At 39.5% G+C, this 23,076-nt stretch overlaps 2 protein-coding genes and 1 non-coding gene across 5 annotated transcripts in view; 2 read left to right on the plus strand and 1 right to left on the minus strand.

Moving 5' to 3' along the window:
- agmo (alkylglycerol monooxygenase) overlaps positions 1 to 9,503 on the plus strand; it is a 34,768-nt gene extending 25,265 nt beyond the window's left edge. Inside the window, exon 11 of the mRNA XM_025061556.1 lies at positions 9,108 to 9,503. Coding sequence (XP_024917324.1) covers positions 9,108 to 9,188 — 81 coding nt within the window. The 3' untranslated portion in view covers positions 9,189 to 9,503. The remainder of the gene's footprint in view (positions 1 to 9,107) is intronic.
- A 1,996-nt stretch (positions 9,504 to 11,499) lies between these two features.
- Positions 11,500 to 11,572, minus strand: trnak-uuu (transfer RNA lysine (anticodon UUU)). The gene has a single exon. It is a non-coding gene; the product is annotated as a tRNA-Lys (tRNA).
- Positions 11,573 to 13,934: 2,362 nt separating this feature from the next.
- Positions 13,935 to 23,076, plus strand: part of LOC103388989 (diacylglycerol kinase beta-like) — a 27,091-nt gene continuing 17,949 nt past the window's right edge. Inside the window, exons 1-3 of one of the 3 annotated variants that reach the window (XM_017038068.2) lie at positions 13,935 to 14,620; positions 17,929 to 18,173; positions 19,231 to 19,408. In XM_017038068.2, the coding sequence (XP_016893557.1) occupies positions 19,339 to 19,408 (70 nt within the window). In that variant the 5' untranslated portion in view covers positions 13,935 to 14,620; positions 17,929 to 18,173; positions 19,231 to 19,338. Of the gene's footprint in view, positions 14,621 to 17,756; positions 18,174 to 19,230; positions 19,409 to 23,076 lie in introns of those variants that run through there. The other 2 variants (XM_025061761.1, XM_008324240.3) reach the window with 2 other exon arrangements.

Genomic DNA, 23,076 nt, shown 5'->3' on the forward strand with positions numbered 1-23,076 from the left:
GGTGGGGGGGGGGGGGGGGGGGGGGGTTAAGAAAAGTGGGGGCACCTTAAAAAGAAAGGGGGAAAAAATGGGTGGTGGGCTTGCAGTGCTGTGATATAGTGCAGCCTTAAAGCTCACACTCTGGTATTTATAGCAGCTCTGGAGATTTCCCTTGTAAAGCTACAGACCTCACCTGTTTAAAAAAAAAAATAAAAAAAATCCTGACTGTGAGGCTTGACATATAGGCTTTGCTGAGATAAAGAAAAATTGAAACTTTTGAACGTTGCATAAGAAAAAAAAAAATCCCAGGTCTTTAAGGCTTGTCAAAAAGGCCTCTCTGCCGCTACTGTACAGTAGAAATGATGGTTAAGTCGTGACAGTTAGCCTAGCAGAGCTAACTGAAATAGGCTACAATATTTATATCTGTATCTGCAGTGTTGGAGATGGGCAAGTTGTGTCAAACTCTGCATTTGTATTTGCAGTACTTTAGGCAGCTGGCTAGCTGTGAGATTTATGAATGAAGCAAAACGTATATAAGTTGAAGATAAAAATGTCCTTTGAAATCAGAAAGCTAAAGAAAAGAACTGTACGCCCAGTTACAATGACATTTCTTCCCATGCCGGCCCGTCATTAAAAATTATATTTTAAAGTAAAGGACTCATTAAAACCCACGCTGGGACTAGACCCCGGACACGCCTTATCTACCAGGGATATTTTCATATATATTCCAAATCACTGCCTTTAAATACATCGTCATCCATATAGGACGTTCAAGCAGTTCTTGCACTGTTGACCCCCTGCTTTAAAGCCAGGGTCGGTCTTTTTGTTTCTGGAACACTTTAAAGTCACACTTGAGGTTTTCTTTTTTTTGAAGTGTGCTTTTATGAGGCACTGATGCGGAGTAAAAGTCGACTGTGACTCCGAAGCCGGTCTTTAGCAACCCGCCTGGGACATTCGACACTTACACCGCGAGGAAAATGTTGCTCACAGGAAACGATTAAAATTCAAATCCTTTTTTTTTTTTTTTCAGCAACTTGACAAAAGGTCGATTGATATTTTTGATTAAATATAAATATAAATAATATTTAAAATATTTTTTGCATTTTTTTTTTGTCTTGTAAGATCAATCGGTCAGTACTACGACCAACATACAGTACAGTACCTTCTGAGACTGGTTTAGAGAGACTAGACTCACTTTGAAAACCAGACACTAGACACATATTTTGGTTTTTTCTAAGGGTCAGGTTATTATTTACAAGAATTAGATCAGTGTTTTTCAACCTTTGGGTTGTGAACCCAAATGCGATCACCATAAACTCATCTGAAATGTCTAGTTACTGATAGAAAAAACATTGATAAAAATGATTCTTCTCTAAAATTAAAATGATTAAAAACACCACACACAATCGTAAACAAATTCTTTCACTTCAATGAATAATAAATGTAGCGCATTCAAATATCTGAGCCAGTTACAGCTACTTAAATGTCTGTGGGGGTCGCCAGAAATTTGTGATGGGGTCGCAAGCCAAAAAAGGTCGGGAACAAGAACAAGAACAAACACACACGCATACACATGGACTGAAGGCGATATTACGAGAACAGGGAATCGATACCATAGGGTCAAAGTTTGTTGATGTGGATCTCCACACAATATGACATCATGTTAAACCGGACAATTAAAAAACAATAAACACATTCAGCTCTTTGAAATTCATGACCAGAACTGTGATATCAACATGATAACAAAATCTAGGATGACACCTCATGAAGGTGTGTCAACAAGCCATAAAAGCGGTTGTAGACATTAGAACCATTTAATAAAGGTGCTGTAAAAGGTTATCGTCCAATTATTCTTTAACCAATCCATCAAATTCCCCGGACGATGATTGTGGTTCAAACTGAAAAGAAAAATACCATAAAACCAACGATTAGGTGTTAGATAATCTACCTGGAGCATCTTTATGTTTATGTCTTATATAGTTATTACCTGTATAATATTCAGTGTAGCCAGGTTTATTGTAGTGTTTTGTTTCCTCAACTTCATCCAACTGTTATCAGGGTATGACTGATACAAATACTATGAGTGATGCCTAAGGTTAAGGAGAAAAATGATTAGCTCATCAGAAAGCATGTCGTAGGTGGTTTTGTCCGGACAAAGGAATTTCACCACAGTGTTTCTTAACAAACTTGCTTGCACTCACTTTACTGCAAAAGGTACTGTTCAGCTGACGGCGTCCTTGCAGCTGAACACGTCAAAATAATCTGGTGGTGATTAATCTATGGAAACCCAGGCGTACTTAAAACACAAAGGTGTATCGATTTAGTCCATTCTACAGTCTAAGCAGCTGATTTATCTTCGTAGATACGCACAGAATGCAATAAAGTAGTTCAATACTGTATTGTGCATTTTCTATTGGAGTAGTACTGCTATACAAAAAAAAGTTACAATTTAAGTACAATGATGATAAGGAAATGTAGTTTTGCAGTCAGTACAGATACCTTTGGTTCTGTCCACTCGAAGAGGTCTAATACGGAAATGTTCGTGTATGAGGTTTGGTTGTCCACTGGTTTGTCCATTTTGTGTTCACGTGAGAGCTGCAGCAGTTGCCTGTGTAGTCAGTGGGAGACGGAATTTGAAAATAAGAATTGTAACGATTGAAATTGCCTCAATTAAATATTTAAAAAGTTAAAATTACAATTCTAATTGCGCAACTCTAAACAAAAGGAAAGGATGTTGTCTTGAACTTTTTTTAAGGATTTAATTTCAACATGCTGTTTTAGTCTGGTAAAATGTATGGAACCACACTATGGTGTGTTCTTTCACACACTCTACTCTAAGCTGTGACGGTGTGATATAGGTGGGCTTGCGAGCGATTGTCACTTTGGCCTGGTCAGAAATAAGAGACACTGCAGTAGCAGATGTTTGAGCTAGAACCGCCTTTGCGATTTTTAAAAAAAAAAATGAACTAAGTGGATTAACGCTCATGCGAGTCGGACACTCGAGAAGGGCGTCTAAATCGACCTGATCGGCGTTGAACTGAAGACGTACGTTGTTTTTTGAACCTTCACTGTATTATTCCGTTTTTTTTTTTTTCATCTCCGCTCCGACGGTGTTTTCCATCATGTGTCAGACTTTAGGACGTGGGGCAGATAAATGAAGCAGAACTCAGAAGTGTAGGTCAGAACAATATTATGAAGTTCATGTCAAATAGAACTCCAAATAACGCAACACCGTGTGGCTTCTCTTTCCTGCGGCTGCGCCAGACACGATAAGAGACGGGAAAGAAAGGTCCGGGCGGTCGCTGTTGTTTTAAAAGAGTGGTTTCCTCAGGCAGGATCTCAGGTGAGAAAGGTCAGAGGTCGGACAGCAGGATTCTGCACTGCCGCCGCGGGTGAGGATCAGGGCTGGGGTTAACAGCACTGTTTGGAGCTGGTGGAAAACTGCAGGAGCATGACATCATCTTAGAACCGGCTGGATTGGAATGGAATGGAAAGAAAACGGAAATCTCCTCCTACACGGAGAAAGCGGAGGGATTTGAAAGAGGAACGCTGGGTGCAGGGAATTGTTCCGATGGAGTAAACAGCGGGGTGGTCGAGGGAACGCAGTGTGAAATATTATCAGTTGATGTGCAGGGGACGGTGCCCGTCAAAGAGAAACCACTTGGTTTATGTTGTCAAAGCACGTGCCAGGTAAATCTGTGGAATTCTAACAGCCGCTGGACCTTCGGGGGATTTTTCGGCAACTGTTTGGTTTGGCTTTACACGGGGTTCACTTTCCAGCCTTGACTTTCTCCTCTGTTTCTTTTTCTTTTATTTCTCTTCCTATTTGTGCTCTAATTCATGGGTGAAAGACAACAGTCCAGTTTATGACGTGCCCTTAGAGACGACATATGAACCTGGATGAACCTAAATAAACCGCTCTCTTACTTTTCTTTTTTTTTTTTTTTTCAGGAATACTTTCAGTGACACAGTGCCGCATAGTGGTCGGAGAAAGGTGTTTAAATGTTCATTTGTCCTTGTCGTTTTTTTTACACCCTTCGTTTTATTCCAAACTCTTAACAACTTTCACAAATACGATCAGAGCGAGCAGCTAAAGCTAGCTACGACTAGCTTAACGATTCAACACAACTAAAAGCGACTTTGCTCAAAATATTGTAAAAAAATGAAGCGAAAAGGCTAAACAGGAAATTGATGAATATAAATATGGAAAGACATACAAGATGACAAACACTGTGATTGACAGCTGCTGCTGTCCAATGATAAAGCAGCTGTGATGAAAAGACAGATTTTTCCACGTTTAAAATCTGGACTTGATGACGAGATTGTTTGCGAGTTTAATGACATAAGAACAGATCTTTTGATTTATTTTTTTTTTTTGCCCCTCCGTACTTCTCTGCCCCTGAATGCCACACGAGACAAAAGCTCTGGGAAGAGCCGACTGACATTCAGCTCCGCAGTAGGAATGTTTTTATAAATATCTCTGGACGGATAAAAGAAATGAGGTTAAAGAATCAGTCATTACAGGCCCTCGGAGGCTCGTTCCTTGTGAAATGCCACTGAAACGAATCCGCCGTGGACCCGCATCGTCTGTGTGCGAGTACAAACGGGGCCTCCGTTTTATGATGGCTGAAGGGGTGGTTCATGTTGTTTCTAAAAGTGCGTCTCTCTAGGTCTTTGGGTGTCATGGCAATGTGGCCATTAATGGATTTTTATTTTAACAGTCAGTGAAAAATGACAAATGTGAAGAAGAAACAAACCTTTTTCACCTTTATCCAAATCATAATGTAAAGTCTATTGATCTCCGGCTGCACTTTAGTAAACACCAGCCTGGACGTTTTAATGATATTTTGCACACCACCAAACAAAACCCTGCTGAAGAGTATATGTAATAAAATATAATTGTAGTTTATATATTCTCACAATTCACTAAAATCTCGGCCCGTTTAGTTGAAGACAACTCTGATATACTCGCAGGAATTGAAGAAAGACACTGACATTTTTCATTTTTCAGTTATTTTTCAATAGCTCGGATTCTCTTTTTATTTCAGTTTTAACAGCCATTTGCTGCCACCAAGTGGACATGTATTTAATTGCTGTGCCTGTCACACATTGACAAATGAAGAAAAACTATTTGCAAGATATAAATAATATTTTTTCAGAACGATTAACTGAAATTGGGTAATGTTCCACGGCATCCCAAATGATCTCCCATATATACATATATATAGCAAAAAAGGTTAGCCAAACCCAAATGATCTCCCATATATATATATAGCAAAAAAGGTTAGCCAAAATATGTTACGGTGTAGCCACTGAACGGAAATTGGTCACAAAAAGCTAACCGTTACTCAAAGGTTTAGCTACAAAAGCCTAAAACAGCTAACATTTGATCAAGAAATAGTAAGAATGCGAAAGCCGCTATTTCACTGTAGTTCTGTGATTAATAGTGGTGCTAACAAATTAATATTTGAAAACGTATCTGTCATGCTAAACACATGAATTGAGGAGTTTTCTTTTTTTAAACCTTAAAATTGAAGAAAGAGCGAAAGGCCAAAGACGTGAGTGTGTGGCAGGGCTTTCGGTGTAGCTTAAATCATTTTAGCAGAGCTTTCTGTGGTTTCTTTGCTGGAGTTTAGCAGTCGTCCAGATGCAGCAGTCTGCAGCTCCGCAGAGCCAGCTTCACACTCATTTTCCGTACCACTGTTCAGTCCAGGTTGTGGGGGACTGTCAGCAGCCATATGGAGTGAGAGGGAAACAGAGAGGTTTCTGGAAACATCCCATTATAGGTCATATATCACAGCTTTGACAGAAGCCATTCTGCTGTGTTTTCCTTCCAATCAGGAAAGAGACAGAGAGGGAGAGGGGAAGACGAAGCATCTCTGGCCATCAACAATACCTGAGTCAGGGCTCTGCTTAATGTACTTTTGGACTATTATTGTCGTTTCACTGCAGAGTTTCTTGTCTTATTCTGTAGCTGGAAGTAGAAATTTAAATTTGTTTTATGAGAGTTCCTACGTACGAGTTTTTTTATTGGCTACATACAGCAAACTATTTCCGAACTATAAGTCGCATTTTTTTTCATCCTTCGGGCGGGTTTGCGACTTGTACTCAGATGTGACTTATATATTAAAATATATAATTACACATGTTTACCACTGTAAAGCACTGAAAATGTACATGTTCATTATTTTCATACCACCAGCCACTAGAGGGCACTCTAGGCTTGTGTACCAGTATCTGCTCCTCCTGTACCACTGAAAATTTACATGTTCATTATTTTCACCCTGACAGCCGCTAGAGGGCACTCTAGGCTTGTGTACCAGTATCTGCTCCTCCTGTAAGTCGCCCTTTTTTTTATCTTTTGGCTGGTGCGACTTACTATACTCCGGACTGACTTATAGTCCAAAAAATACTGTACTTCTATACTCCGCAGTGACTTATAGTCCAAAAAATACTGTACTTGTTGGTTTTATCTTTTACAAATAAATCACAGAATAGAATTAGGTGAATCGGGACCTGAGCTCGGGATCCTGCTGGAGTAAATAAAGCCTGAGTTTAGAGAAAGAGAAAGTCCACAGGAACCGCACATTTGTGGCTTTTCCAATGACTACCCTTAACAAAGTATATGTGCCCAAAACAAAGTGAGTGTGAGCTGATTTGCTGAGATCTGCGCTCCCTGAGAGCCGCTGCCGTCTGGACCCAGTGCTTATTTGTAGACGATCAAACCCGCTTCCTTCCACTGTGTAATGTGTCCCACATGGATTTCCTCGCAGACTGGGGCAGATGAGGGTAGAGTGAGAAGAGTATCAACACAGAGGGCTTTGATAGGAACATCTATTCTGTTTCCCTAGGTTTGAGTGATATGTTGAGCCGCGCCAAGCCCGAGCTCTGCTCTCCACATCCATCTCCTCCATCAGACAGACTAGACGCAGCCTCCTAGGTTTGGTCATTTGTTTTGGAAAATCGCAGAGGTTTGCTCCTTAGAAAAACAGGGCTCATAGTGTAGGCTGAAGAAAAACAAGCCTCAAAAATTTCCCGATCAGAACATGTGAGGTCTAAAAAGTGTGCCTTAGTTTAGAAGCCGCAAATATTCTTGCGTCAAAGTCCATTGAGAAAATCCGTTCTTTTACACTTTTGGATTCACTGTTGCCATTCTCTTCAAGTCCCAATATGTATGACCTAAAGACAAAACGACCACACGGGGCAGCGGTTGGCCCCAAAGTATTAATGTTAAAACATTTATTTTCTCCATGGGCTTTGGTGCGAGAGAGTGATGATGTTTTTGTAAGCAAAAATGTAGAAACATAGCTAAACCACCCAACAAGATCAACGATGACTTAAATAAAGGTAGCTAGCAGGAAACAACAGAAAGTCGCTTAGCATTAGCCAAAACAATTTAGTAACGACAACAATTAGCCAGACTTTAACCAATCTTTTACTCTATGTCTGAAGCAAACAGTGATGCTACGTTGTTTATCTGAGAGTATTAAGGACACACACAGGTTTTGCAAGTTCCGTTTACTGAACAGTAACCGCAGTAAAAACAAAGTTTATTTCAAGGTGTGCGTGAGTTCCCTTCTTTTCAAACGCTTTGTTTTCTTAGATTGTGTGACGGTTAGAAAACAGTGGCACCTTGAGAAACAAGTCCTTAGTCAATGCAGGACAGAGACACTCCGAGGTTAAGGAGCAGGTTGTGTCCCCAGATGCGGGTAGACGAGGGTCATAGAGGTCGCCACCATAGGGGACCAGAGTATTAGAAACAGTCTGCAGCTCCACACCCCTGTGCCTCCCACTCCTCCTCCTCCTCCTCCTCCTGCTCCTGCTGCGTTCTGGACCATAAACTGCATCCTACATCACAACTCAAGCCAAAACCAGCCCGCTGTCCATCACAGGCACATACACACAAAACGAGAGAAGCCTGATGGGAAAAAAGTAACGTTTCCTCCTGGACACACAGCTGTTTTCCTCAGAGAGAGAAAGAGGGGGGGAAAAAAGCAGAGAGGGAGAATAAAAATGTGACGACAGACGAAACAAAGGTAAAAGAGCAGATTTAGCAGCGGTGCAAAAAGATTCAGAACATGTTCGGGATCTTTTAAGAAGAAGATGAACTTAAAAGAATTTCGCAGGGTAATTTATGTCGTCATAAACTACAAACCAACCGATGTAAACATAATTCATCTCGTGAATCTTCCCCTGGTGTTTTTTTTTAACCTGACATGTAAACTGTTTTAAATTATCTTTATGAATTCTTATTTATTATTAGTTTTACTCTTTAGTCTTGTTCCTTTAGAAAACCCATACAGATTAGACATGACGTAAAGTAAAAATGATTAACGTCACAGGAAGACCTGCAGCAACGCCTAACACCGAATTCAAATACGTTCTTTGAATTTGAATATGTAATAAGCATTTGTTTTGCTTCAGGTTAGTCGTTCAGACTTTGCTAAAAAAAAATCAGCAACATCTTACAGCGAGATGGTAGAGGTCGTACAGTCATTTTAGCTTCAACAGTCAACAGCATCACAAACCGATAGGTGAATTTAAAAAAGTTAATTTATTAAGCATTAAACCACTTGGTGATTTGGCAAAGTTTTTTTTTTTTGGTGAATGCCCCTTTCTGACGAAACCTGGGATCAACCTGGAAATGTGTGCTTGGCAGACAGGAGGCGCTGCTACTATGACATTAATGAATTTCAGAGCCTGTATATAAACAGTATTTTTTTAACCATATTTTTTACACACTTTCTTTAACTACATTTTCCTTTATTATTTATTTAATAGGGACTTGCATGAAAATTAAAAAAGATAATTAAAATGATAAATATGATTTATTTATCAATATAAATATGATTTATGGTTATAATTATTTGTATTATTTTTAAAATTATGTTTTATTGCAACTTTTAGTTCTGGTGCTGAAAGCTATAAACTTTGTGCTTTGATTTGGTTTCAGTCTGATATAAACGTGCTCAGTGGACGACCTTAATTGAAAATGTTTTAATTTTTTCACAACAGTAAAGAAACAAAACAAAGAGCAGATGTGAAATTTAGATCATCATATTTTGTGAGAAAATAAAGGCGGTCGAAACTCGTTGAAATTCATGTGTCGCTTTCTGTGTTTTGCTCAGGTCTTTGTCGCCCTCTCTCTGCTGTACTGGTTCCTGCAGAGCGTCTCTCAGCTCGTCAGCATCAAGAAGAAAAGCGCCTGAACGAGCTGCGGTCGTTTTGACGTCACAGAGCCAACAACACAGGCTTTGACAGATTGTAACGACGACTTAAACAATCAATATGCTCCCGCAAGTTGATTCTCCTTCGTCAATGTGTCATTTACTGCTGATTTTAATACTGTGGAGAGAAGAATTTGAGCAATAATATATTTTATCTTTAGCATTTATTCATTCTGCTTGTCAAAAATATGAATTGGTTCTGCTTATTTTAAATGTTGTTTGTGCTGCTGCTTGAAAAAATACAACAGAAAATCTGTAATCCTTTTGTTTGGAAAATAAAACATTGTTGGGTTGTAGTAATAATTGTTTGTATTTGTGTTTTGCTTTTTAAAATCACAATATATGAAACCTTATACTTGCTCAAAGGTGGGGTTTTTTTTTGTTTTTGTTTTTTTTTTTTTTGGAAGTGCAAACTCACTAAGACCTTATTTATCTTCATAATTTGCTTTTTATCTTATCTTCTATGTTATCTTCTTCAACGGGTCATTTTTATCTCACTGTTTCTCTAACAGGAAACCACAATCTCAAAACATCATGCTCTCCCGCAGCAGAGGGAAACAGTTCATGCAGATTTAATCTCCTATTAAAGATCACAGACGCTGGTAAACGTCCAACACTCCAGGCAAACTTTAGTTTTTTTCTACTGCTAACTGAAGTTTAGAGATTTTTCAGATATTTTGGTCTTACTTACAGCATGTGTTGTTTTTTTTTTTCTCTGCCTCACATTACATACATGATTTGATAGTGTACTATATATGTTGTATATGCTGTTGCTCTTCACTTTATGAACACAATTTGTTTCCTTCTTAATAATACCTGGTATTACCTAATACCTAGTATTGATCTATAATGAATAACCATGATTAATCGTGACCGTGATAAATTACAATTAATGTGATTAATGTTGGTCATAGTGTGTGTATATATATGTATACATATATTTAATATATATACTGTATATATTTTCTCTATATATGTATATATAGAAATATATACACATACATATATACACTGCATCAGTGAGTGACTATTCAAAGCCGCAGAGCATCTGTGGATTTTAATGAGCCGTGGGTCCATTGAAGCTGACGTATTGATTGCGGCACAGATAGATATTGCCTTTCTTCACCTTTCCGATGAAATCCCACGGTGAAGCAGTGAGAGATTAACGTCTGGCTAAATGCAATGAGGAAATGTGGCAGAAAGAGGATCAATGGGTCTGTCGATGGAAATTGGATTTGGGTCTAATGTAAACAGGCAGCAGCCGTCATTTAATCCCCAGAAGTTTAACGTCAGTTTTATACCCTGGTCTGAATCACTATGGATCATATATCAGTACCAGCATTTCATTAGCATCGTCAGTGACGTAACCGGGGCCTGTGAAAGGTGTTGTCTCACTGAATGTTTTATCACTCACCCTATTAAATATACATGTTGAAACCTTGGGAAATTCTTGCCGTGACTCACTGTACCAGAGCTAAATACATGGAGAAATCGAGATCGCACAAAGGAAACAAGCAACAACGTCTACGGGAAGAAGTGGCCCAATCCGTCAACCATTGTTGTTTAACGTATTCAAAACATGTCCAGTCCTGTGTGTTTCCTTAGAGTTCAGTGTCTCATTAGTAAGATTTAATTGGGTCAACAACGTCAGCAGTGTGTTTGTTCGTTTATTGACATGGTCACACTTGGTATTGGTACTTGGCATCAGCGAGTACACAACTGTAAATACTCATAATACTCTTATCTGTTTGTAAAAATAGTATCTAGGACAGTGATTCCCAACGTGTTTTGGCTCGTGACCCCCGTTTTGACATATGCCAACCCCAATAACGTTTTAGTGGCTGTTGGTGCAGTCACATAATTGCAGCTGTCAATCAAGATGCGCCGGCTCAGACATTTTTATGTGCTGCAATTTTTTCAAAAGTCCATTTATGTTCATCAACGTAAAAAAAATACAGTTCTTTAAGATTGTGTGTCATAGTTTTAAAAAATAATAATAATTGATTAAAAAAATATTTTAATCAGTAATTTGAAAAAAAAATTCAGTTAATAGATATTTCAGGCCGAGTGACCCCACAAGGGGATGCGACCCCAAGATTGTAAACACTGATTTGGTCAGTGATTATTACTGTAAGATGGGGGATTAGGGAGAGAACAATCATTTTTCCAACCTTTGACAAGGAAAACTGAAAAACAGAAATAAAAAACAAAGCAAAGACTCCTATACAAGTGAAAAAAATGCAAACGACAGATAACACTTCATTAATCTCTCGGTAAATTTAGTAAAGATTAACGCCCGAACAGGGACTTGAACCCTGGACCCTCAGATTAAAAGTCTGATGCTCTACCGACTGAGCTATCCGGGCTCTGCTGTCAACAGACTTCAATCATTTCTAATGAAAAAAATAAACAAATGAACAACAGAGTTATGGTTGAAGAGTTCTGTTAGGCAACTGGACGGCACCTCTCATCCATCCTCAGCCTTCAGTTCTAACTAATATAAATCTATATTCTGGGTGTAACAAAGAATAAAGCTACTTCAGCTCTCCCCTGTTGCGTGGGCCGTGTAAACAGTCGTTAGGAGAATGATGGGTCGTTGCAATCCTTATCAGAACGGTTTCGATCACCTGCCTCTTTGTTGTGTGAATCTTTTGGGTATTGTTCCTAAAAGTGCTCTGTATGTGGGTGATGGGTTGTGTCTGAGTCCACCTCCTCTGTTGAGTGATGGTTTTTCCAGGTTGACATAAATGGCTTCTTTTACCCCTCTCTCAAACCATCCGTCTTCCCTGGCCAAAATGTGTACATTGTTGTCCTCAAAGGGGTGTGTTTTGTCCTAAACCACATTGTCCAGCTTGTTTCTTGGAGTCTTGTTCTTGTTTGTTTTTTAAAAACGCCCATCTGGGATAGCCACAGGTCTCGAGAGCTGTCCTAATGTGTCCCTGTTCTCTCATCTTACCTCTGTTGGTGGTGGGAATGGTGTCTGCCCGTGACTGTAGGGTTCTGATGACTCCTAATTTGTGCTCCAGTGGGTGGTATGAGTCAAAACGGAGGTACAGGTCGGTGTGGGTTGGTTTCCTGTACACCTCTATGTTGCGATGTCTGTCCACTGTGATGTGAACTGCACAGTCCAGGAAAGGAAAACTGTTGTTTTTCACATTTTCTCTGGTGAAGCGACTGTTGTTGTTTTTCACATTTTCTCTGGTGAAGCATCAGATGCTTTGTTTACATTTGTTGGTTGTATGCGATACATCCGATTTTGCTACATTAGCATTCTTTCCTTTGTGTTGTTTGTTTTTTTCTGGGTACATTTTACCCGTCATTATGGCAGGTGTAAGTAAGACTGTTTTTCTGTGGTAAATAATCATGTAACCACTGTTAGCGTAGGTGGGTGATATAGGTACTTATGTAGAGTATGTGAATTCTAACTTAGGGCGAAAATCAAGTCACGCCATAGGAACATAAGTCAGTCATGAGTCGAAGGCCCCTGTCTTCTAAAATGATGCTGAACAACCCCTTCTCCCATTGTTATCAGTTCTTACAAAGCATTTAAATATCATTTTAGTGTAGCAATGTATATGGAACACATTTTATTTACCAAATCTGCAGCTGAAGTACTGTCTTATGTGGTATATTACTTTAAAAAAAGTTAATAAAGTTAGGAAACTATATGTAACCCAGATACTTAAGGTGTTTGGCCACACAATTTGCAATTAATACATTCCGCGCATTTTTAAATATTGAACTTCATCGGCACCCGTAGGGACGTAAACGTCAGGTTCCATTAGTAATGACGATAGTAAAGAACCATGGAGAAGAACGACGGCGGGAAAGAAGATAGCAGTACACAGGTGTGGTCAGAAACACAGACGATACACGGAAAATTGTGAGGAAATTAAAAGATTTAGTGAATGTGGAAGAGGTGTAGTGACCCAGATTTTATTTTCTAAAACGTCTTCACTTCGACGACACCGCCGCTGAAACTCCGGTAAGTGTTTGAAGCATCGGCTAACGAATCGGTCATGGCGATGTATAACAGTTAAAAATCCAAGGTTAGTATTTTAAATTTATATATGTTTATTTTATATTAATTTGCAAATGACGTGTTCCTGATTTAATCACCATGATGAGTTTAAATGTGGAGAAATACGTTATAAATACTATTAAAAATTAAATACATTAAAAAGAGATTGTCTCTAATTACGACTTTAAAAAAGTACATGTAATTCTTTGAATTCAATGAAAGGGATTTTTGTTTCAAATTATTAATTCAATTTGTTTTGCACGATATTTGCAGACTGTTTTTTTTTTTTTTGTAGATCCCGTGATTGACCGCAGGAAGTCTTCAATTTAATGGCGAGCCAGACCCCCAGAGAACACCGTAGAGATTCCTGTGAGGAGACTGGCCAGCTACCGCGGGATATTTCACAGTGGAATCCACTCGGAATATGCAAGAGTTCCAGATAAGCCGTCGAACAAACACACACACACACTATGCCCAATAGGGTGATGTAAATTAGATCGACGCCACTAAGAAATCTGATAATACGGCGATATTTTACTTGTATTTTTAGTCACTGTACATGTAATTTTTTGTTGTCACTTCAATAAAACTGTCAGTTGTCCACGTTTAACCTATTATTATATTATTATTATTATTAATAAGAGTAATGCATAAATGCTAAAATGCTTTAGCAGTTTTTACGCCATCTATTGGGGAAATGTGGGCATTGCAGGGAAAAGGCACAATATGATAATGATAACACAAACAACATAATACAAATATAAACTAGTTTGGCAGGCCTGGTTAAACAGCCAAGAGGGCCGCATCTGGCCCGTGGGCCGTAGTTTGCCTAAGCCTGGCCTAGAGTATTACTAAAGTACTTTAATCTGGCCTATACATGCTAAACACTAAAAGCACTACATACAGAGTTTCCAATTACGGCAGGTTGTCAACAGTAAGATCAGTGCAGTCACACAGAAGCCATCTAACATCCACCTGAGCACCTGTTGTTTTAAGGTAAGACTAGATCAAATAACGTGTATGGATGGAGTTTAAATTTGACGCAGATACTTGGACATAAGAAGCTAAATGTTACATCATGGAACTTCTTCTTCTATCCATGTATTTTCATTATGGTTTTCTTTGAAACCCTGTTTCTGAGAAAGAGCAGAGCTGGTCGTTGACGTTCTTCAGAGAGCAGTTGAAAATGGCAGAGGCCTTGAGGCTAATGTCAAGTGCTGCTCTCCATTAATGTCAGACTATCTTTAGATGTTTTTTTTTCTTTCGCTTCTTTGACTCTCTTTTCTTCGCCGCTGCTCAGGGATGTGAACTAACATTTTCTGATGGTGGTCCTGCTGTGTGGTTTTCCCTAGAACCGGCATCTACTTAGCTGAGAGCGGCGTCATGTGTGTAGGTGTGTGTGTAGGAAAGCAACAGAGTGGTTACTTTTTATTTTGCAGAATAGAGGCGTTCTTAAAAGGAATACGGCCCTTTTTCTTCAGATTGAGTGGCTACTTTTTTTAATTTTGAAGGCATTTCTTTCATGCTTCTGAATGTAATTTCCTGACATTGATGTGTTTAACTTTTCAGTTTTTCAATGTTGGTTCAAGGTGAGCTAACATAAGACAGAGAGACAGACAGATATAGATAGATTGTTATTGTTATCCACATTAACAAATATATCTCTATATTCTATTATAATTTAACAGCTATTCTCATATATTTATGTACAATATAAGTGTATATAAAAATAAAGACAAACAGGTAGGTATAGTGTGTATAATATGAATAACATACTGTATATCGATACTGTAATTTAGTTTAGCTGTGCTAATGGCTAGCTAACAACTAGGTTTTAGCTAATTTTTTAAAAAAAAACTCCTGTCTTCAGTGTAGTCTTAAATCATTATATAGACACATACATAGGAGTTTTGTCTGCTACAGAAGCCTACGTGGACGTCCTACATGGACAAAATCTGCCTCCGTATAGTACAGGAGCAAGGAAAGCGCTTGTAATGAACACTGTCAGAGCAAAAAAGATCTTTTTGGGGGCAGATTCCCTGAGCCCTCACTAATGTCTGACTCCACTGTGTACACAGACGCGACCTTACATAATGGCCTCTTTGTCAAACATGCTTTTCTGCAGTCGTCTCCACACTCAGGCGTTATTTTTAGCCCACGGGGACAGGGTGATGGTGCTGGTTATTGATATACTGTGGAGTAGAGCATCATGGTGCCGACAGATCTGTCTGCTCTGTGATGTGTGCGGTGTTGCAATGGTGATGTGCCTTGCAATTTGTTCTACAGCCAATCTGCTGCACGGCAGATGGATGGAGCTCGCCTGCAGGAATGTGACAAGCATCAATATCAGCTGTGTGTGTGTGTGTGTGTGTGTGTGTGGTAACCATGTAGCAATGGTACATCACGCAGTTTCTTTTCTAGAGCGTAAAATTTATAAACAACACCTTCTGAGAGAAAAAAAAACATTTTCAACCAATCGAGACGAAGGAGCTCTTTTTGTCTTTTTGTCACCAGAGAGAAACAATTCAGGAATTGGAAGTAGAATGCCAAAAAAAAGACCAATCTGAACTTGCCAACCGAGGCAGCGGCAGATCAACGACTCTTGTTTGACTGATGTAAAGTCACTAAATATCTATGTAAGCATTGATCTAAGGTGTGTGACTGCATAATTATTGTTTTGGCTGTTTTCACTCTCACCAAACTATCACTCAAACGCCACAAAGTCCACTATAAAGCACTGTTTGGTTGGCTCAGAACTTCTCAAATAGTGGGGCGGGCCCCTTCGGGGGGCGCGGTGAAGTTTCCAATGGAATATGGCACACTGGACATCAGTGTACCACTGCTGTAATGCTTGAATGATAACAAGCCTCCAGCCACTAGGTGGCAGCAACTCACACAGTGGTTTGCACAGATAAAAATATACATTATACGTTATAAGGTTCTCAATAGTATTGTAATTCACCGGGATGTGGGTCAGGGGTGGTGTGAAAACATTTCTGTCCCCAAGGGGGGGCATGACAGAAAATAATTGAGAACCGCTGGGTTAGGTCAAACCGTGGCACATTAGACTTAATCTGCTCCGCTATGTCTCTATTTATCTTCTTTGGAGGCAAAATGTTGTGGTTAAAAACGTCATCGATTATCCAGATTCATCGTTCTGCCTTTAGCACAGCTGCCTGACCTGAGGCAGGAGCCACGTGAGAAACATGAGAGTTTTTGAGAAGTAGCGTAATAAATTCTGCTCAGAAGTATTTTTTTTTTTTAATTAATTTCTGTCCAAATTATATAGTTTCAAGTTGCTGCTGCTATTAATTAAGCACAACGTAATAAACAGTTATATGTAAAAACATTACTAACCCTTTACGTTACTAAATATAGATATATATGTAAAGTACTCTTTCAGAATAAATGAAAGATATTTTCCCTACTTAAGATTGACCTCACATGCGCCTGCAGGGGCTGCCAAAGGGTCAAATGTGGACTGGGGCCATTTGTCTGACATTTGTACTTTTCTATTCAGAACACACATCCTACCCACTCCCACTGCTGTACACTCAGTGACTTTAAGGTCAAGATAGGGATTATGCAGTGAATTGTTTTATTCTTTAGCCATAAAATACCTATAGATGAACTGGAATACTTTATATATGTAGAAGAATCCTTTTAAATATTTTTTTATCTTGCGGTGGCACAAGATTTCTATAGATGAACTGGAATACTTTATAGATGAAGAAGAATCCTGTTCATTTTAAATATTTTTTTTATCTTGCGGTGGCACAAGATTGCTCTTCCATCTGGACATTGACTGTTGATTCTATAACAATAGCGATTTTTCCGGTCTAAGGTCACTTCTGTCAAACCATTACAAGAACAATTGTATCGATCTGGCCGTTGTGACGTATTGCCGGTTCTCTTCTTGAAATTGTAATGATCGCGCGAACATGATTGTATCCTGCGTCTCTAACCTTCAGTTCCATTTGGTAGTGATTGCTTTCACCAAAGCCTTCTGGGAGAGTCGCGATCATTGTCGTCGACCCTCTCTCTCTGGATGGTTAGATCATACAAACGCTCCAAATGTCAATGATGCTGTTGGGAATATTAATGACGTGCGAACATGCTGTTGGTCATGACAGTAAATTATCGCTCCAGTGCTTTAATAGCTCAATGTGTTTCCTGCTTTGGGCTCTGACTATGTGCTGTAAATCGTTCCTAAATTATTTATGATCCTTTAGCAAAATTGTTATTAGTTTGTCTATTTTCTTCTAGAAGGCAACAATATCGGTTCGTTTTGGATCTAGTTCTAGTTTGAGTTTAATATAAGTTGTTGCGGTTACGTTTGACTTATATTGGAAATGGTATCTGTTTGATTTAATTAACATTGTCGTTATCTTTAATGACAATTTTAAGTTAAATTTTATATAATAATAATAATAATAATCCTAATTATTATTTTTTTAAAATAAATTATATATTTGAATTTGGTAACATTTTGAAATAATGGGAAAAAAAACATTTTAGAATTATATATTGAGAAATGAAGGTAGGCGACAGAGTGATGTGTGAGTGAGCAAGAGAATCATTTCTTTACACTGCTACTCTCTCTCTCTCTCTCTCTCTCTGTATCCTCTCCCGTTCTCTCTCTCTCTCCCTCCCTCTCATTCTCTCTCTCTCTCTCTCTCTCATCACGAACACCCACTTCAGCTTCACCCCAGCTCGGTGCAAACGCTCTGAGCGGCAGGAACGGCAGGGCAGAGCAGAGCCGAGCCGTGATGTTCAGGAGGAGATTCAACTGAGAACATCTGCATCCTGCAGCTGTGAAGAGGAGGAGAACGCGGGAAGAAGAGATCTGCTGCTCCTTCCTCCATCCATCCATCCATCCATCCATCCTTCCTTCTTTCCTCCCTCCCTCTCCACCTCTCCTCAGCCTCTGTCCATCGCTGCAGCAGGTGAGCGCTGTGTTGATCAGTCATCCTCTGTGTGAATGTGTCGCAGTGTGTGCGCCGCTGCCTCTACTGTTGCTGCTGCTTCTTACAGCATCAGCTCTCACATCGGCTGGCTCTCTGCCAGTCTGTACTAGATCCTGGATCCTAGATCCTGGATCCTAGATCCTGAATCCTAGATCCTGAATCCTGGATCCTCCTCCTTCTGATCAGTGACTGCAGCACTGCAGATCAGATCAGGTCAGGCTTTGGCTTTGAGAGAACATATGAGCAGTGTGAAGGTGCAGAAGAACAAACAGAGAGGAGGGGCATGATGGTGGTGATGATGGTGGCAGAGCAGGACTGAGCTGTGAAGGAATTATTGTTGTTATTTACTGCTGTCAAATTTAAGAGGTCCAAAGTGATTTCTATTAAAATGTGATGTTTTTCTATTTTAAGAAATGAACTTGAGTAATATTTTCTTATAAGGTTCAAAGCGATTTCTATTAAAATGTGATTTTTTTCAATATCAGGAAATGAACTTGAGTAATATTTTCTTATCATGAATTGCTTTAAAGGCAACCATTTAATTTCACTGATGCTATATTGGTCTTCTTTAACATACTTTATGTAAAAAAACAAACCCAATTTATTTTATATTTTTACAGGTAATTTATAATAAGGTATGACTTGGTTATAGATTAGCAGTCAATATTTAGCGTTTTCTGGTAACTGTGGTTGCTTCATTTCTTGGTCACGTTTGCTCCATTTTTGTAAATTATATGTATTTTATAAATGTATTTTAGTAACTAGTAACTTTAGTAACAAGTAAAGTTACTGCTAAAATATATTGGGACTACCTTTGCTCTATTGAGTAGTCGTCCAGTCTTTGAGGTGCTGTAACTTTTGATGCTTTGAGGTTGAAGTTTTTTTGTTTTGTTTTTTCCTATCACGCTGCATTTTGTAAAGTTTAACCCAATTACACCAACTTTTTAAAAAAAAACTTGTGATCTGCTAATGGAGCTTCATGGCTTTCACAGTCGCCTGCTGATAATGAGACCGATGATCTGATCTGTTGTTGTAGCTGCCGCCGCCGCCACTGCTGCTGCTGCTCTCCCCTCCAGCCTGACATCCTACTGTGAGCTTCTGTGTGGGTGATGATCAGTGGACGACGAGACCAGAGCTGAACACAATGAGCTGCCAGGACAAATGGGTCACTCTGACCCCGGCCGAGTTTGCACTGCTGCAGGAATATGCTCAGTGTAAGTAAGAACAGAGACGCGAAATCTCTCCCTCTTCCTCCCTCCTTCTGTGTGTATGATGTGTTTTCTGTGTGTGATAGGCAGCAGGGACGGTTGTGTGTTCTGTTTCATTTGTTCGATCTGCGGCAGTTTAGAACAGCGGGAAACTGATAATTATATTCTGCAGGCTATGGTTTATTTTAGGTACGGTTTCATTTAGGCGTAGTTCAGTTTTACAAAAAATGTTTTTTAGGAAAAGGTCAAATATTCAACACAGTCTACAGTGTCTGTTTTTGTTTTACTTTTTTGTAACACACAACAACACTCAAAGTCCTGCAATATATAATATAATATGATATAATATAAAATGATATAATATAACATAATATGATATGATATGATATAATATAAAATTTAATTACATGCAAATCCACACTTGGGCTCATTAAAAAAAAACTTATTAACTAAAATTAAATTAATTGACTAATTGACCCAGACTGTCAATTTGACCACTTTTATTTATTAAAAATTTATTTCTATTTATTAATTAACTTCACTAGAATTAGCCTCATTTACCACAAGGGGAAAAAAAGAAAGCTTATTTTCCATTCTAAGAATTTTAACAACAATGAAAGTTAAGAGCTCACTTTCTCACAACAGGATTTCGTAGATTTCAGTTTCGAGGGAGAAAACGGACCAGGCCGTGGTCTGAGAGTCGTAGAGCAGAGTAAGAACAGGGAGAACGGAGCAAAACGCCTCCTTTAAAATGGTCTAACAGTGATCAAGTCCTGGTTGTCCCTGTTAATTTTTGAGTTGTTCTTCCAGACTTCATAAACAAAGGCTGTGGGTGGCCTGCATGAAAGGATGTCGTGTGGAAAATATAATGGTTGGCAGTTAATGAGTCACTCCAGGTGAAGGCTGTATGTTTTTTTTTCCCCAACTCTGTGACATCAGTACGATGTTTATATAGTACAGAAACACTGCTATCACTCTTGAGATAGAATCCAGTTCGGTGCAGCGATCGGTCCTGGGTGCCTGTGATACACTGTGCCAGGTTTCAGTGAACGTGGTGTTGGACCTGTTGAAGTCCCTGTTCATTCTGTTAAAAAAAAGTTGCCGCTCATCTATTCTGTATGTAAGACAGAGTGTGATCTTCCTCCCTCTCTTGCCTCTTTTGTATCTCTTATACTCAACCGTTGCCATGGTTACGTAAAGCAGTCCATGGCTCTCCCACCTGTAAGAGAGGTGGGCGGAGCAAGCAGTGGCTCATTAGCGTTCATAGGTAAAACGCAGAGGAACGCCAGTTGATAACCGTCCTAATATGTCATAATAAAAGTAACTATGAGAGTCTATCATTAGGGCAGTTGGTCCCTTCCAGTGGACTCACCACCCGCAGGAAGTGACTGCTACCCCCGCGACCCGGTAACGGATAAGCGGATGAAAATGGATGGGTGGATAATGTAACTTTACTTTTAGGTACTTTTGGGGTGTCCTTATTTTTTAGTGTTTCTAAATAATATTTTAGCCAACTCTAGGGCATTGTAAGCTATTTTTACTGTTTTTTTTTTTTTGTTTTGTTTTTTACGCTAGCTTCGGCTAATCATTAAGCTATTTTGGGGCTTAGTTATCTTTGGCTAATTTAAATCAACATTTTTTTTTTTCCAAATACCTGTTGCTCTAGGTATCCTCTGGCTACCATTTCTCTTCAGTACGACCTACACTGCACACAGCAAGAGCAGCATTTTGAGATTGAGAGTTTATTCTTTGGCTCTGTTTTTGGACTTTCGATCGTATCTTGTCCTCACTGTCTCTCCAGTATACCTTCTCCTCTTCTCTCTTCCCCTCTTCTCGACACATGCAGACAAAACACTGCTCTCTAAACACCTCATCTAAAACCCCCAGAGACAGTCGGTGCCTTTACACTGAGGAACAGTTCCAAAACAGCCTGTTTAATCTCAGCATCCTTCTGCTCCAGTGATAAATTAGCGATGGCCTCTGTGTTTTTTTTTTTTTTTTTGGTTTTCCTGTGTGCTCTTGTGGGTAATGTGTGTGTGTGTAGGCAGCTTCAGCTGCCTGAGCGTTCAATCTGCGCACTGCTGTTTTGGCTCCAAATGATTTATTTTTCATCTCTGGCAAATGGTTCCCTCTACACATGCTATATTCACCAGACTCTGTTCTGGACGCCTCAAAGTTTGTTAGACTGGAGGATGTTGACACTCCATCATTTACAATAGTACCAGGAGGATGGAAAATCTGACGCTAAGTCTGAAAACGCCAGCACAGGAGGTGATGATGTTTATATGCAACAAAGCCCACATCCTCATACAGCAACGAAATAATAATAATAAAAAATCTTCGACCTAAACGGTGAACAGTACAGTTGTGCTGGTCCCGTCTGTCAGCCCGTATAGGGGACTAAGGGAGGAGAGCCGATGTTTTGGAGATCAGGTTTCCCCCAGATAAAGACACATTAATAACAGAATATAAAAAATGTTCTGTAAAACACGGCAGCTGGTGTTGAAAATGTACATGGATCTTTTATTCTCAATAGGAAAACATCAATGTAAGCCTTTCTGCTTTGGAAAAAAATAATTAAAACACAAATAGCTTCAGCTACCATTAAGCTGCACATGTTCTCAGACTGATCCTTCCCTAACATTTACTGAACTATCAGCTCCCAGCTGACAAATATTTGATCTGTGGGCGTCTCCGGAGTTTCATGTTTGAAATAAGGATAAGTTTAAAAAACAAAAAACTGTCTCGTAGTGTTTGTAGGTGTGTGTATTTTTAGATCGGGATAACCCCAGGCCTTAGGCATCAGGTTATTAAATCCCCATTTTGACCAAGGACAGAGGTTTGCTGTCACTTTTCTACCGTGAGCCATTTTGTCGTTTCTGTCAAACTTAGGAAAACTCAAGGTGGCGCGTTCATTGGCGCGGCTCTGCGTGCAGACACGTTTGGATAATCGTATTTGAACAAGCTTCCCTCTTTTGTTTCACAGCTTATAAAAATTTCCCGGGGACAACGGCAATCACAAAAGCCACGGCCTCGCCTTCCCTTCTGTCTGATTAAAGCCCCCACGCGCACGCTTTCATAACATTTTAATGGCCGTGCACGCTCAGTCACGTAGTCGGGCTCTGACTCACAACAATTAGTCTCTCTTTATGTGCTGAGAATGATTTTGTCTGTGTGTTTCAATAGCAGCAGCACATGGAGAAAAAGTGTGTCTGTGTGGTTCAATAGCAGCAGCACATGGAGAAAAAGAACAAACAACACTCTTTATTGTGTTTAAAAGAGTTGAAACCTTAGATGAGACTGATTACACCGCAGCTCCCTGAGGTTGAAATGAGAAACAGCCCTGATGTGACAAAGGATGATTCAGAGCGTGTGTATACATATAATCATAATCACTCTGCTCTTCTGGGTTCATGGATGAAGCTCTAATAATAATGAGAATGGTTCTGCAGAGAGTGCTGTCGAGTGGCAGCCATCCCCAAACACTGCGGCGTGGCCCACCAGCGGGCCGTGAGAGTTCATCAGAGGTGCTGCGGGAAATTATTGATTTGACGGAAACCTATTTATTCACAGCACATCATTGTTTTGTTTGCTCCTCCATCTGGGAGTGACAGGCAGCAACAATGAAATGCTCTTCCACTAGGTGGCAGAAACTCAGTCTTGCCGAACATCTT

The sequence above is a fragment of the Cynoglossus semilaevis genome, chromosome 13 (genome assembly GCF_000523025.1).
Source record: "Cynoglossus semilaevis isolate Cse_v1.0 chromosome 13, Cse_v1.0, whole genome shotgun sequence".
NCBI classification, from domain to species: Eukaryota; Metazoa; Chordata; class Actinopteri; order Pleuronectiformes; family Cynoglossidae; genus Cynoglossus; species Cynoglossus semilaevis.